This window comes from Podarcis vaucheri (assembly GCF_965113315.1).
Source record: "Podarcis vaucheri genome assembly, chromosome: 12".
Taxonomy (NCBI): domain Eukaryota; kingdom Metazoa; phylum Chordata; class Lepidosauria; order Squamata; family Lacertidae; genus Podarcis; species Podarcis vaucheri.
This window is the reverse complement of record NC_138750.1, coordinates 23,317,788-23,334,884: the sequence shown is the minus strand read 5'-3', so window position 1 is coordinate 23,334,884 and position 17,097 is coordinate 23,317,788. Positions and strand designations below refer to the sequence as shown.

At 38.5% G+C, this 17,097-nt stretch overlaps 1 protein-coding gene across 2 annotated transcripts in view; it reads left to right on the top strand.

Annotated features, from left to right (window-relative positions):
• Positions 1-17,097, top strand: part of LOC309515555 (ubiquitin-conjugating enzyme E2 E2) — a 125,550-nt gene that overhangs the window by 4,136 nt on the left and 104,317 nt on the right. Inside the window, exons 2-3 of one of the 2 annotated variants that reach the window (XM_082193565.1) lie at positions 5,003-5,186; positions 16,230-16,280. In XM_082193565.1, the coding sequence (XP_082049691.1) occupies positions 5,011-5,186; positions 16,230-16,280 (227 nt within the window). In that variant the 5' untranslated portion in view covers positions 5,003-5,010. The remainder of the gene's footprint in view (positions 1-5,002; positions 5,187-16,229; positions 16,281-17,097) is intronic. The other variant, XM_082193566.1, reaches the window with a different exon arrangement.

Genomic DNA, 17,097 nt, shown 5'->3' with positions numbered 1-17,097 from the left:
CTGGTAAGTCACTCCGAAGTATGTGCATGTTGTGCCATCATTCCTTTCAAAACGTGTTATGTAAAAGATCAATAGTTTTAAGGAAAGAATAGCTAAAATAGGAAGGCAACTCTGTAACCTTTCCTCAGATTTTTTTAAAAAATTATTTTCTAGGGCTATCACTTGATTGAGACAGTCTTAGCAGACTGATATAAATTTGTATATGAGAAAATAGTTGTAAAGGAAGAAAAGCTATAATCTGAAGCACACAGAATAAGCTGTTGCTTTCTCACACAGAGAGAATAACTCTTTTAAAGTGTTTCTTGTCATTTGATTTGTCACTGATAGCTTGTGTTAAAAATTATATTTAAAATCTGCCTCATTCATCTGGTGTGCCTTTGCAGTGGATCAAAATGTTTTTAATTTAATAGATTGACTAAGTGTAGCCCAAATATTTCCTTTATTTTTTAAAAAATAAAATAAAACAAGGATTCAACTGATTCCTGTAACCCAAATCCTGTAACATTTTTGACATAAAAATGCTAGTCTTATGCTACTTTTTAATCAATGGTTGTAAAAAAAAAAATATGTTGGTTGATCTGGTCATTGTTGCTTAATGTCTTAAATCCTAAGCCAATTTTGCTTGCAAGTAAGGGCTTGTACAGATGAAGCAGCTCAGTAGAAATTACTTACTTACTGACTTCCAAGTGCTATTGGTGCCCACATCGTGGCAAAATCAAAAGACATCATAATCCAACAAGGAGCGGGGATTGCAGTGTATGTGTTTTTAGAGAAATACTGTAATCTAAATTGCTCCCCCTGCCTCCCTGGGCAGTATTTTGTATTTGTGGCAAATATTGCAGGATGTTTACAAATTGCCTATTGTTGTTTCCCACCATGAGTAAGAGGGGCAGTGAAAGAAGTGTACTGTCTTGCTGTGGGAGAGGAGACGATGCTAGATTTTTCTTGCTTGACCCATATCCATCATGGCTGGCAATAGCTTGCTGTGAAGAAACAGTGGCCTGGTTCCAAAAGTTAATTTCCTCATCTTATATAGGGTATTTTTATCCTGTCTTTCAATCTCACAAAAGATTCCCAAGGTGGCTTTCCAATTAAAACATAAGTCTTAAAGAAAATAAAATGGCAGAATCTGCCTAAAATCGGATTAAAATTAATAGTGATAAAACTATAGAGTAGTAAAATTCTGTAATACTTGTAAGAGGAAACATTACAATTCACTTAGTTAGGCACCGTTTCCATACACATTGCAAGAAGCTCTTGTAGATTACTGATTTATTTATTTTTTTAAAAAAACTGTGTCCTTCTGATTTTATATGAAGGTTGCAAATTTCACTGTTTTAACCATAGTGGAAGAGCAGTTGGTGGTACTGTTGATTCAGACTCTTCTTGGTGAAAAGGATTTTCTGTATCTGCTTCCACCTGGTTTCTAACCAGGTTTTGGGAATAAGATCCACTTTACTGTTCTTGTAAACTCTTTTGCTTTGAGGAAAAGTTAAGAGGCATGTTCCTGTTTACTCTTAAGAACTTTCTGATAAAGCAATCATACCCTTCTGGTTTAGCCTCAGGTGCTGGGAGCTGGAGTCAATACATTGCAGTTGCTCTGTTATTTCCCAAGTACATTTCAGAGGCTGGCACTGGGAGATTACTATTTTACTGTATGCAGAGTTATTCAGATCCTTGTTGCTACAGAGTTCAACATTCGCGTGTACCTTATGATGTAATTAACGGTCCTCTCTACCAGTTTTTGGAGGGACCAGAAAGGGGCTTAAATCCAACAAAGTCCGTCAGATTGGATAGTCTGCACATTATTCACATGATTCCCCAACCAATACAGCTTGTTACATCTATGTACCTCATGATCTCATTATTAGTCCAAGGAAAGAGTTTTGGGGTTTCCTTACTAAAAGCTCTTGCAGTTGTGCGTAAGACAGGCAATTTTGGAAATGCCACAACATTGTAAGACGTCAAGATGGCAAAAACTTTTGTATCATGACATGCATTTTTTGACACTTGCTCTTGGACTATTGGGTTTAAAGATAAAATAAAAACCAAATGTGCCCACCCCACCTCCCATTCAAATCAGAACCACAGGTGAGACTTAAGCTTTTCCTCCCCTACAGTGTTATTGGATATATCACCCCTGTGTGGCAAATTGTAATAGTCAAACTCCCCCAGGTCTACAGGGGTGTCCAGAGCTAAGTCTTGTCCTTGTTGGATGAATTTTAGTTGTTCAGGCATGAGAATGTTATGTACAATATTATTAGACACGTACAGCCTGCCACCTGCATGCTTGACCTTTGCTTCTCTTGGCTCAGTGATGGAATGACTGTCTGGAACCAGGAGCTGGAATATGCTCCTTATGAGACTGAGTTGCCCTTAAGGAGGCAGTTGTGAGGCAGAAAAAAAATATTCCTGGACCTGGAAGGTTGTAATCGGAGTTAGAAACTGAGATGTGAAAGCTAGGAGCTAAATGGCACCTTAAACATAGGTTATGGGCACAACAACGGAATGTCTAGGCACCTTTTTATAACAAGAATACAAAGCAGAAAATGAATGAACTCCGTTTCTTTCACTCTGCAGTTTTAATCTGAAATCTTAGGCGCAGTGCTGTGTCCAGAGCTCAAAAACTGCTTGTGCTAATGAAATTCCGTTGCAAAATGTGCCTAGAACAATGGGAGTTTCGAACGCTGGTTGTAATAACTACCAGCTTGCTAAATTTCTTTTCCAAGGAAACAGTTTAAAAGCCAGGGAGATGGTGCAATTTCATTATCACTTGGAAGAAACTAACTATTTGGATCCATTTTGTTGAGTTTTAGACCCAATTTTGGCTTTGAAAGCACTTTGGCCATCCTGATACATTATCTGTGCTGGGGAAGAGGCAGGATGAATGCAGCTCTTTTACTCATCTGCATCTCTTAGCAGCTTTTAATACCATCACGGTATCTTTCCAATAGGCTGTCTTGGGTCGTATCATATTTTATCTTTATGATGCTTTATTTTGAAGTTTTTGTAAGTTGCCCTGTTAAATTTTACTGATGGGTAGAATAGAAATTCTGTTAATAAATAAAAAATAAATCCAGTCAAAATAAAAATAAAGCTCAGTCAAAAACTGATCTATCCACTGTTCTACCCTGCCTTCCTATAAAATTAGAATTGGTATTGCTCAGTCTTAAAGTAGTCCAACTTATACCCTGCTGTGCAGTTTGAGATTCTTGGCTTTTATATATTGCTATATTAATGTCCCTTGTAGATTACAGATCTAACCAAAGTTAAAACATACTGTATTTACTATGTTTCAGTAATAACGTTAAGAATATGTTTAAATGCTATGATCTGAAATAGCTTAACTTTAGTTGGATTATGCCCAGGAAGTTTTTAAAAATACTGTACCAGATTGTTGTAACTAATGCAGGTTGATCCTAAGCATGTTTATTCAGAAGTACCATTGTGTCCAGTAGGAGAAAGTGTACATAAGATTGTAATCTCGGTGTTATTTAAAGGTACTGTAGGGCTTCCATCCAAATTTAAGTGAATCCAAATCTCCACATTTTTAGGCCTTTCTTTTAGGTGCCAGCTTCTTGCTGTTTGCAGCTGTGAGTTTAAGGCATGTGAGAGATATTAAAACACTAGGTTTTACATATAGAGTACTGTACTGGGTTGAAGATTATTGATCAAGTGAGGCTGCCTTCTAATTTCAGGTGCATGTTACATGAACACACTCAGAATCATGCTTTTTATTACTTAGGATATTCTGAGGGCTATCTCCTAAAAACAAAACAAAAACAAATTGAAAAGAGTCTTCACCATAGAAGAAGTTGAGGAAAGAGTCTGGAGATTAGCATAGGTATTGGCTTGTGTTGGGTATTAAGTTAGGTCAAATTTTTTTGCTCTTATTTGAGGAAAGAGAATCCCTGTACATGTTATCCCAAAGAATGGAAAATAGTCTATATGATTAAGGAAATAGATTAGGGTTGCTACATTTCAGAAAGTGATGGACGAAAAAGTTGCCAACCTAAAATAGATAAGGTGATTATTATGAGTTACTTGCTAAAACAATAACTCTGTAGTGTTACTTCAGGCTTCTAATTTATGCATTTAGCATTAGCTCTCCTTCACTACCCTTCTTTTCACAATAATTGCTTATCCTATCTGATTTTTTTTGTTTTTTTATCTAATACAAGTGAAGACATATAAGGATAAAGGTGGAATGCATATAAATGAAGTATTTTTCACATTGTGACATTGGAACAAAAATCCCAGGATTATTATTGAAGTGTTTTGGTCACTTTTAAAAGCAGCGTCACAAAGCAGTATATGAACAAGAGCAAGGCATGATGATCCTTTACAAACCCTGGCCCCAAAATGTAAAGATCAAGACCAACACTTCAAATTATGACCAGAAGTTTAATGTGGCTGGTGCAGTTGGTTCTCAGATTTCCCAGCATCTGGATCATCTTAAGAGGCAACCCCATGTGCATTGTAGGTATGCTTGGAGATAACTAGTATGTGGATAACTTAGGCCAATGTGTGACTCCCGCTTATAGGGTTGCAGCCAGCATACAAGCTGCACTTGCTGCCTGTGTCTCACCAGACAATTACAAGTTTACAACAGATTTGCTAATCTGGTACCTTCCATAGGTTTTGAATGATAATTCCATTGCCTGCCCATGATGGATGGGAGTTGTCCAACACACCTGGAGGTTGTCAGGTTGGGAAAAGCCGATCTTGGAGTACCCCAAAGTTCCCAACCCACAGATTCTTTGTCTTCCCAAGATGAATTTAAGCTTCGTCTACCCAGATACATTTCCTAAAAATTCTGTTGCCTCCCTTGGATTCTTAGGTTTAAAAAAAAGTGATGCAGCTGTATGTCATCTGCATGATAGTGACGTCACAGTCCAAAGCTCTGGATGCTTTCCCTCTCCCAATGGCTTCATAATTTGTTTGGATGAGTAATAACCAAAGCTATGGTTTTATTTATATTGCTTGTTTGTTTTCCATTTAGAATCTAAGATGTCCACTGAAGGGCAAAGAGTTGACGATAGTCCAAGCACTAGTGGAGGCAGCTCTGATGGAGATCAGCGGGAAGGTGTTCAACAAGATCAAGAAAGAGAACAGGTTCAGCCCAAGAAAAAGGAGGGCAAAATATCTAGCAAAACAGCTGCTAAACTTTCAACTAGTGCTAAAAGGTACTTGCTCTCTGTGGACTTTTTCTCTACCTTTCCTGTTAATTAACATCATTAGTAGGCATCTATTCACCTGCTGACTATTTTATTACTCCACAGGGTTGTATGTTTGTGTTAGCCTTAGTATGATCACTGGTTGGTTGACTCACTGGTTCTTAATCCAAATGGCTATAATAATAGTTTATGTAAATGCACTGACATTCCTATATTGCTATTAAAATTGAGGCAGTTTTGTACCTTTATACATAGATGCACACACTTGCATTTATGTGATTGACTAGTTTTCAGATTTGTTGGCATAAGTCAAGGCTAATTAGCTAAAAACATTTTGGACATTTCAGCAATTCAGTGTGATAGAATGCTATATAATACTTACTGCTGTAAAATATGATGTTTTCCTTTGCCTGCTTGGTTAGGTAAAATGTCAGTATGACTGAAAATGCATTTTCATTTCATAGTGTTAAACGGCAGACTTCCTTAGTACTTTTGGCTTTCTCGTTCCCAAGAGAGAAGGTAGATTTGGAGAACAGCTACTTACGAGATCTTAGGCTGTTGCATCAGTCACTTCATGAGAACGATTGGTGTGCTTAGACTCTGCACAGATGGAGCCTGCATTAATAGTTTCCCCGCAAGCACATGGCAGCATAAGCCTGAACAGAAGAATTCAAATTCTATTTCTGGGGAACTCAAACCAGTCATGGATTTTTAAAAAAAAACCAAAAACCTATCTAAAGTATAGTCCTACAGACATGAAAAACCCAGGGCAACTGATTGCTTTGGCATCTTACAGTGTGACTGGTTAAATATATAATTTATTGTTAAGTGTACCAGCTGCATGGTGACATTACTGCTTGCTTTTCTATTGCTCCATATTATTGAGTCGCTCTTCATTCTGGCAACACCAGTTTTGTCTAAAACATTGTTAGCGTTTCCTCTGCTCGGTGTAGCTACTCCATCATGCACATGAAACACTGCATGGGTAGCTACTACTTGATTCACTTCGTTGTGTGCAAAATATTCCTCAAAACTCTGTGTAGGGCAACAACTGAATAGAATATATGCAAATGCACATTAAGATGCTTGTGGATTTCTCAGTTGATAGTTTTACATGCCCTTTAAATAATGCTCATTTTCAGTCCTCTTAAATTTCGCGTTGTTTTAGGGCAACAACCTATGCTTTTAATGTTTGATCCATAACTAGCCAGAAATGATCACAGGGAGAGTAAATGACTTGTTTCTTAAAAGAAAACAATGTTTAAAACAATGGGCCAAATGACATTCATAGTGTATTCCTATTGTTGATAGTGTTTCTTACTGTATTCTCATGATAATGCTTGTTTATACCGTTGTAAACTGACTGGTATGGATTAGGCCTATAATTTGTTTATTAAATCATGTTTATTTTCCTCTTGTTGAGGACTGAGGAGTCCTTTTCCAGGGCATCTTTTAAAACACAAACATATAATCCAGAAAGGGAAAAAAAGCAACAGTGTAAACAGCAGGTAGCATAAAGCATTGGACAGTTCACAACTCCATAGTGCAGTTTTTGCAAGTCTGGTTGAGGCGTCCAAGGGGCAATGGGATTATTTCAGTTTATGTGCCCTGCTGATGTGAGCAAGACACTTGCAATGATGTGACCAGCTTCTTACTCAATTGATCTCTGTTCATCTTGGCTGGTGAAAGACAGTCAGCCGGGTGGGATGTCTGACCAGCTGGGTCCAGGGTGTTGTGAACACATCTCAACTTAATGGAGTGGCGCTTGCTGCTCTTAAACAAATACTGGTAACCTCAAAACTTGATTATTGCAGTACATTCTATATGGGGCTGCCCTTTGTGCCTGGTCCAGAAGCTCCAACTGTTGCAAAATGCTGCAGCTAGACCATTGATTTACAAAGATCTTGACCATATGAGTCTAGGGTATCTTAAGGATCACTTGATCCCTTATAAAAAGGTGAAAGGCCCCTGGACAGTTAAGTCCAGTCAAAGGCAACTATGGGGTGCGGCACTCATCTCGCTTCAGGCCAAGGGAGTTTGCATTTGTCCACAGACAGCTTTCTGGGTCCTGTGGCCAGCGTGACTAAATCGCTTCTGGCACAATGGAACACATGATGGAAACCAGAGCGCACGGAAACGCCATTTGCCTTCTCGCCACAGTGGTATCTCTATCTACTTGCACTGGCGTGCTTTCAAACTGCTAGGTTGGCAGGAGCTGGGACAGAGCAACGGGAGCTCACTCCGTCACAGGGATTCGAACCTCCAAGCTTCCAATTGGCAAGCTGATCCCTTATATCCCAGCCCAAACACAGAGATCCTGGGTGGAGTCTCTTTGTTGTTCTCCTGTGGCTCAGGTGCATGCCAGCAACTACTAGAAGACATGTATTCAGTGTAATGCACCCCAAACTGCAGCACTTTCTCAGCTGATATAAGGCAGGCACTCTCCTTGCTGAACCTCAGACCCATGATTAAAACTTTCTGTCCCAGCAGGCATTTTAAGTAGCGTTCAGGTTTGTGATACATTTTTATTGTCTCATTTTCTGAGACAATAAAATGTCTTAAATAGATTAATAGTACTGGGCATAATGTAGGAGCTAGCTCAGTTGGTAGAGCAAGGTCGTGGGTTTGAGCCCCACTTTGAGCAAAAGATTCCTGCATTGGAGGGGTTGGACTAAATGACCATTGTGGTCCCTTCCAACTCTACAGTTCTGTGGTTCTATTTTAACTGTATAATACTACATACACTTGTGAGTAAGTCCTATTGAACTCTGTAGGCTTTTTGAGTAAGCAAGCATATATTGGATCTTAAGTCTTTTTAACCAGGTTAAGTTGGCATAGCCTACTGAAAAGATGAAATGTTTTCTTTAAAAGTTTTGTTTTGCATAACAAAACACATTCATTTAGTGGCAGTTACTGCTAACAGCATAAGAATGACAGTTTACAAAAGGCTTGGAAGTTACATGGACTTATTGCTTATGGTTTCACAGACAGATTTTTCCCTGCCTCTTCGATTTCTCATCAAAAAGGTTTTGCAGGTTTTTAAAGCCCCACAAACACACGTTTTGGCAAGAGAAACATAATACAACAGAAGAGGGGGAAATCAGTGTGTGCACCTACAAGAAACTGTGCTTTTGTCATACAATATCTGAACAATTATATTTCGCCTAAATTTATAATATAATGTTTTTCTTTTTAAACAACTGTATATGTGGAGATACACTTTTGTCTGTAATGGTCTCATTAATGCTAATATCTTTATGAAAATGTTGGCATACCTATGTTAACTACAGCAAATATTTCATTCTAAATATAGTTTTAATAATAATCTTGTAGATTGAGGAGTTAACTGAGCCAGAAGAGAAGATGAAACAGCTGGTAGTTATGTTAAGCTTTGTTCAAGATGCACTAGTTTATGCCCCAAACAGATAGCACTTGAAAGCAAAAGCAATTTCTAAAGTAATTACTATTACCTGTACCCCAGACACAGACTATTTTCAAATGAAAAAAGAAGGCATTCTTTAAAAATCCATGCACTCATGTTAAGTTAAAGTACAGATTTTTAAGAATAATTGTGTTTTTAAGATTAAGGGTAGCAGAATTTTAAATTATGGTTATCAATTACTTTTGACTTGAATATAATTGTACCAACAGTCCACTAATGTTGGCTTATCCACGTAGCCCATATGGTTGATCTTGTATTCCTATTTTGTGCCCTAGCTACTGGAGGTTTGTTATATGTACATTTTCAGATTATGACTGTTTATAACTCTACCAACCAAAGAGCACAGACATTGTATTCCATTATATGTAGAGATGATATTATGCCAAGTACCTATTAGCCTTAGCTTCTGAAAAGTTACCGGCACTTAAAATCCCAATCCACTGTTTTTGAAAAGGCCTTACTTCCAAATAAGTGTGCAAAGGATTGCATCCAGAGCCTTCAAATTGATGATCTTGCTTAATATCCTTGTGGTATGTTGAGAAACGGCTAAATATAAATGCCTTGTTTCTAAAGAGATAGCAGTCTGCAGTGCTTTGATCTTTTTCTTTTTTCTTTTTTGTAAAAAGGTAGAGTATATATGCTAAGCATGAATGAAGAATTGTGCCCTGCATACCGAAAGTGTTGTATTTGTAGCCAGATTCAATAATGATTCTATTTAGTTGCAAACCAGTATGTTTTGTTGTAGCACCCAGCTAATATTCATGCTTGTTCATAAATTATACAAAAAATTAAATGAAAAAAGATGATGTGCAGCCATAACTGTATTATATAATTCTTAATATAAAACTATGAGGCTCCAACGAAGTCCTACTTGGAGTAGACTCTTTAAAATAAATGGCCATGACTAATTTAAATCTATTGATTTCAATGGCTCTACTCTCAAGTATGAATTGGTTGTGTGCAACCCTTGATTGATAAATACTAGTAGAAACACTATCCAGTATGAAGGGAGGTGAATGGAAGGATGGTTAGAGAAAAGAGAAGGCCTTTCAAAGAGTCCTGGGGGTTTGCAGCCCAGCCCTCTGCAGGATCTCTGCTGATAGGGGCTGGGACACCCAGTGTCAAACGTTTCACCACCATTGGTGTTTCTGCAAGGGCACTGCATGGGATTTAATGACAGCTACCTTTGGATGCTGTTCGAGTAGAGGTATCTTTTAAGCTACTTCTATGAAATGTGACTGGGTTTATTTTCCTGGTGCTAACGAATGCTCCCTGTTGCTATTCATTCACAGTATCAGGGGGTGAGTTGTTTGTGTAAATTCAATATTGAATAATCACCACAGTTGGGATCAGCAGGACATAGCTGACTTCCCATAGTAAGCCTGGGGTTGTCTGGGGTTGTCTCTAATTTTATGTTATGCCATGTTCCCCGTCAATAGCAACTATTTTTTATTGGTGCCCCCAACATTCTCTCAGAATTTGAAATGTGCTCAATGATCCCAAAAGGTTTGGTGACCCCCAGTGTAAAGGCTATCCATTTCCCAGAAGTTGGTGACCCCAGTTGGAGTGTGCAGTGGATTCAGCCCCTTCTCAACCATGTCCTAAGTTACAAACTATTTACTTACTTTTATACAAGTTTACTGTATGGCCATTTCATAGAAACTTGGATTTGCCATGGAATATACATTAAACAGGAAATTTGCAGCCACATCAACACTTCACATTTTAAGGGTACCTATAAAACATCTTAGGAATATGCCTAAAAATAATATGTTTGAACACATGTATTTAGCTATGTTCTCGTTCCCATCTACATATCCTATCCTGGTGTCTGTTATCCTGGTGTCTGTTTCTTGGTCACACTAGAGCAGAGCTTTCCAAACTGTGTTGTGACATAATAAAAAAATTCCTTCCAGTAGCACCTTAAAGACCAACTAAGTAAGTTCTTGGTATGAGCTTTCGTGTGCATGGACACTTGTATCTGAAGAAGTGTGCATGCACACGAAAGCTCATACCAAGAACTAACTTAGTTGGTCTTTAAGGTGCTACTGGAAGGAATTTTTTTATTTTGACTATGGCAGACCAACACGGCTACCTATCTGTAACTGTGTTGTGACATGTTAGTTTCTGAGCTGCAGTGTGTCATGTGAGCACTCCCCGCGCTCCTCCCATGACTAGAAAGGGGTTAATTTAACCTCCAGTTTGCTAGCAAAACTGAATTACTGTGTCGTAAAATGATGCATGTCTAAAAAGTGTGTTACCAACACACTTGGAAAGCTCTGCACTAGCATGTGCTAGAACCTTCATGATTGAATGCAGAAGTGTATTTATAAAAGTAATTTGCAGTGATCAAGGGTTATAAATATCTACATACCCTCTGTTCTAATGTATTTTTTTCTCCATTAATGGTTTAGTTTTAGTTCAGCATTGTCCTGTACGATTACAGATTAAAGAGAAGAAGAAAAAAACCTGAAAGCAAGCTAGATGCCATTGTTAAATACCCTGTGGAACAGTTTAACTAGAACGAGATCGGATTTTTAAAGTCCTTTTTTCCTTCCCCTTGTGAGATCGAGTATTAGCCAGAGAGGAAGATCTGTTTTTGTTTAAAATACAGTTTTGTTTTTCTTGGTATCTGCAGCTGTGCTTATTTGGATGACATCTGAAAGGCAGAATTCTTGAGTTTCATTACGTTTCAAATTCTGTTGAATATATTGAGGTCTAGTTGTAAATGGAAATGTAAGAGTCTAGTAAATAACTTCAGCGGCATACACTTAAATTTTATAGACATATTTGCACATCACACTGAACCATCGTTCATGCTTAGCTTTGGTTCAACCTGAACAAGCAGCATGCTAATGCATGTTGCTCAAAAGTTTCTGTTTGCTGTTCTTCTGCTCCAGGAGCAATATCCTACAAGCCTTGCCTTGCCTTGTCATCTGAAGTGAAGCTTATGGTTTGTTGCCCTCCCAGCAACCCAAGCCAAGAACAAATCTTTGGATGGCTTGATATGCTAAGGCTTTTCATTTATGGTTGCCAGTGAGGGGAGACTTCTAAGCTTTAGCACACTGCTCATTCATGTTAAACCATAGCTAAACATTATCTATGGTTTAATGTGACTTGTGAATCAGGGCATGCTATACAGTGGAACCTTGGGTTGCGGACGTCATCCGTGATGGGGGCACGTCCGCAACCCGCAGCATTCACATCCTGAAGCGCCGCATATGCGCAGGCACGATTTGGCGCTTCTGCACATGCATGAGCAGCAAAACCTAGAAGTAACCCGTTCCATTACTTCCGGGTTTCCCGCGGTCCGCAACCTGAAAACACGTAACCTGAAGCGGCCGTAACATGACGTATGACTGTATACCAAATAGGTTTTCCTGTTCTGCTGGGTTAATTATGGGCAACTTTTCACGCATACTTTGTTATTGCCAAGTCAAAATGCAAGACTTGTGGGTCTTTTTTTTAATAGAATTCAATTTTATTAATTTGTAGTAAAATAACATGGATCAGTTCCAACAAAACTTGTACAGTTGTGTGCTTATATTAATCACATACAAAAAGAAAAGTTGAACTGGGACAATGTCAAATAACTGAATCCTTGAATGCATTCTTCACATTAACACATATCCATGTGTGGAATTCATGGTTGCTTATCTATTATTTAGTTTAAATGTATTCAGCTAGAACAGTCTCTTGAAGAATTCCATTTCTCAGCCATATACGAAAGTGCCAGCAAAAAGCCTGCCATTTATAAAAAACAGGAAGCTTTAATATTTCTCCAAAGTCATGTTTTAAAGGGTACTTTATTTTTATTTAATAGATTTATATCCTGCCCCCAAATATAATTGTTAAGGATGGGTTCTATAAACTTCCATTAAAATAACATCATAAAATACATAAAACCACTATAAAAATAAACTGCAGATGATGCAGCATAAAACCAATGCAAATTCAGATCCAAGAGTTTTTGAAACATTTTTTAAAATGTACAGTGGTGCCCCGCAAGACGAATGCCTCGCAAGACGAAAAACTCGCTAGACGAAAGGGTTTTTCGGTTTTGCGTTGCTTCTCTAGACGAATTTCCCTATGGGCTTGCTTCGCAAGACGAAAACGTATTGCACTTTTTTTAAAAAACCGCTTGAAGAGGCGCAGTTGCGACGGACCGTGCTTCGCAAGACGAAAAACATCGCAAGACGAAAAGACTCGCGGAATGAATTCTTTTCGTCTTGTGAGGCACCACTGTACTGAGTACTTCTTCTCTTCTAAAATCTTGAAATAAGACTAGCTAAAGAATCCTGATAATATATATTGCTTATGCTTTCCTGCGTGAAACCAGAAAATGCACATACAGCAGTTGTTCTTTCTTTTGGGACCATGGGTATAATGTACAGACTGGCACCTTGTAAATTGAGAATACATTCTCTCATGCATACACTTACTGCCCAGAGCATATTTGTTCAGGGACTGCGTACACACTGTGCCACGAAACTGATCACTTTGAATAACCAAATATACTTGGCCAGATAACCTGTCTTATGATAAATACCATGTACAGGAATATTAATATAGATGATCAAATATTTTCAGTTTCCCAGCGTCAATTGGACAAGCAGTAGAAAACACAAAGAACCCATTTTACAGCAGCTGCAGTCTGCAGGAAAGTTTCTCCTGAAAGTCCAAAAGATCTCAGAAACCCACTCCACAGTAACTCAGAGCAGAACTTTTAGTGTGGCTGCCCCATTTTGTGAAAGAGATCCAACAGACTTTCCCAGCTGATTAAATGGGTCTCTTGTCATGAGCATTTATTTTGTATTGGCTGTTTCTTTTTTGTATTTAACAGTTTAATTTTTTTGTTCCTTTTTGTTTTTGTTGTACATCACCTTGAGACAATTGTGCAGAAGGAGATACAGTGAATAATGTTCTTCACCAAGTTTAATTTCTGCAACCAGTGGGACTTGAGCTAGAATCCTATGTGTGGTTTCTTGGAATAAAGCCATATTGAAGTTGATTTTCATAACAGTTAAAATTAAGCATTTAAATGTGCTATTTTAGCAGGAAGTGTTGCCAGGGTACATGTCAAATTCCTGATCGCTAAACCATTTTCCAGGCTTTTAGTGATACTTTATCATAGCAAAAGTGGAAGCTGGGAAAGGGTGCACAAGATTCTACTCCTTGATTTGTTAACCATGCCTATCAGATATAAGTGTTCTATTCCTCCACCACCACCACCACCCCCCAGGTCACAGTGAATATACAGTCGTACCTCCTTTTGCGTCCGGGATCCGTTCTGGAGCCCCAGACGCTCAACGAAAGAAACGCTCGACAAAGCACCACTCTGCACATGTGCAATGTAGCTCTTCTGTGCATGCGCAAGCAACAAACCTGGAAGTAACCAGTTCTGGTACTTCCGGGTTTGCCGCGGATGTTGGATGAAATGGACCCTAAATGGGGCAGACGCAAAAGGAGGTACGGCTGTATGTGCTCAATGAGTTGCATCCGTACTCAATTAGTTGCATTTAATTCCTGCTGAAATAAATAGGACTTAAGTAATTACTCACTACTTCACATTGTAGATTTCCAGAAGAGAGCCAGTTAAACCAGCAAAACATCTTCTGGCACCTTAAAGACTAACAAATGTATTATGGCATAAAGTTTTGTGGAGTACAGTTCACATTATCAGATGCATGAATTATTATCTCTGTGTGTGTTTCTTTTACACATACATGGTGGTGGTGGTTTTAAATAGTGAGGTCAGAAAGGAATGAAATGAATAGATCTGCCAGCATTGATAATTATTAACAGTGGCTATTCACAAAAAAATGGATGAAGTGGGCTGTAGTCTATAAAAGTTTATGCTATAATGAATATGCTAGCTGATTCCAGTGAAGTGCAAGTGCAACTACTTTAGTCTTGATCCAACCAGTTTTGTGTAAATGGATCTTTTACTTTGATTGTGTTGCAGTATCTAAATTATCATAGTTTTAGAAAATCAGATTCTTTACGTTATGGCAGATGGGCAGACTGTAAACTTTTAGCTCTGTAAACATGTTGATTCATTACCACTTGCATAGCATTTCTCAGCTAGGAACCCATTTTTCTTTCTAGGTGGCTTAGTCATACACATTGAACATCTAAAAATGCTGAGTGATGATGTAAGATTAGCTCAAGTAATCCAAAGGTGTAGTCCATTTGCCTTTTTGGAATTAAAGCATGTACTGTCAGAGTAACACAATTCTTTTTATCTTTATCTTGGGAAATCAGGTTTTTGTGCTTCTACGCTGCCTTTATAGGATTCCTTGTGCTTTGCAAGGTACATGTGTGCTCAGAATTCATCTCCTTGGATAAAGCATATGTTTGAGCAAAGGGAAATTGTTATATAGATTTTTTGGGGGGGGATTGAAATGCAAGAAACGAGGCAAGTAGCACATAAATCTGGAAAGCATGTTGAGGCAGTACTTGCATTTATTTCTGCTTGTGTTTGTATACACACACACTGGTTGTGCCCATGTCCATTTTGCATGCCAACTCTGCCTACCCACCATGCTCCCTCATAGCTCCCACTAAAAGGTAAAGGTAAAGGGACCCCTAACAGTTAAGTCCAGTCGCAAACGACTCTGGGGTTGCAGCACTCATCTCGCTTTACTGGCCGAGGGAGCTGGCATTTGTCTGCTTCCGCAGACAGTTTTTCCGGGTCATGTGGTCAGCATGACTAAGCCGCTGCGCACAGAAATGCTGTTTACCTTCCCACCAGAGTGATACCTATTTATCTACTTGTACTGCGTGCTTTCGAACTGCTAGGTTGGCAGGAGCTGGGACAGAGCAATGGGAACTCACCCTGTCGCGGGACCTCGAACTGCCGACCTTCCAAGCAACAAGTCCAAGTGGCACAGTGGTTAAACCACAGTGCCACCCATGTCCCTAGCTCCTACTAAACTCACCCCAATTTCTTATGCTTGCCACTCAGTAACGGGAAGTTATTTCTTCCTTTTGCTACCCACTCCGCCTATCTGGGCAGCCAGCTCATCTGCCTGCTGCTCATTCACTCCTGCCTGCCTACCTGCCTGTCTGAGCTGCCTGTTTCCAGAGAGTGGGAGTACAAGGGGCAGAAAGACTTTCTCCCCTCCATCTCCCTGCTTTGGCTGAAGCAAGAAAGTCTGCAGTTTTGAAGTGCAGCCTTTAGTCTCTCCTTGACGGCATCAATGTGGCTGCTGTTCCCTTTTAGTCCTCTCCTCCCCAACCCACAGGATAGTTGATGGTATGTGGGTCGTGGAGCAATGGGGGAGATGAAAAATCTACTGAACTGCTGGCATTGGCTTCTTGGTAAGCTATCATGCCTTATGTCTGGACTGATTTTTAAACCTTGGAAATTTTAAAACAGAAACTTTGATTCTGTTGGGTTGTTTTCCAAAATGAAAACTGCAAAAATATTTGGGGGGTGTATGCGAAGTGTGTGTCCCCCAGACAATTAGGATCAATGTGTAACTTGTGGCATACTTCCTGTACCATAAGAACTTAGTTTTTACACATTGGAGTTAATTTTTAAAAAGTTAATAAACTGGAGGAAAAAATAACTCTCTCCTTTTAATTTCTGTCTCTTTTCTCTTAAGAATTCAGAAAGAACTTGCAGAAATTACATTAGACCCTCCTCCAAACTGTAGGTAAGTTTTGAAATGGATTTTATTTATTTGGAATATATTTGAAAATTTCACCAGAGGTAAATTTTGTCTTGTTTCACTTTGGTCTGCTTAGTTAGGTTTCTGGCATAAAGGTTTGCAATTACTAAATTTTAGGAGACTTTCATGAATTATTTCAGAAGCTATGATCATAATGCAATGCTAGTCAATATTAAAACAGGCCAGGTTCAGTTAAGTTTTATTTTTAAGACTTGGTTTTGCAGTTTTGTGTTAATTGTTTATGTATTTTGTTGGTGAATGGTTGTTTTTAGCAAAAGAGAAAACTGCCAAATTCTAGGTTTGCTCTTCCTTTTTCTTTGGCATCATGCTCTTGTGGAAGCATGATGTAATAGATTGTCAAATAGTTTGGTTTTTTGTAGAAGCGGGTTTTGGCTATTTGCATTTTCCCCTTTGAATAAATAATTTGAGCATGTAAATCCTGATCTGATATATTTCAGTAAGACTGTTGCCATGCTACTGTGATTATCTCTCTCAAGTTACATATTTGCCAACTTGACATAAGTTCAGTCTTGGAATTTGGCCAAGATTGTACTTCATTGTTTACAGAGATGCTTGATTATTGTACTAGCTATGGAAGTAAATAATGTATTCAGCTATATAGTCAGTTGGGTCATTATTGCTTTTTAGCTATTGCTTGTGAGATATTATAATGAGATTAACGGATATTTGATTTCAGGAAGTCTCTAACACAGATTGCTTCTTATTTCAGATTTGAAATATGTTAGACACAAGAGCGGTCTTTTCTGATATCTTGACAAAATTATGTTTGTTAAATCTTGAA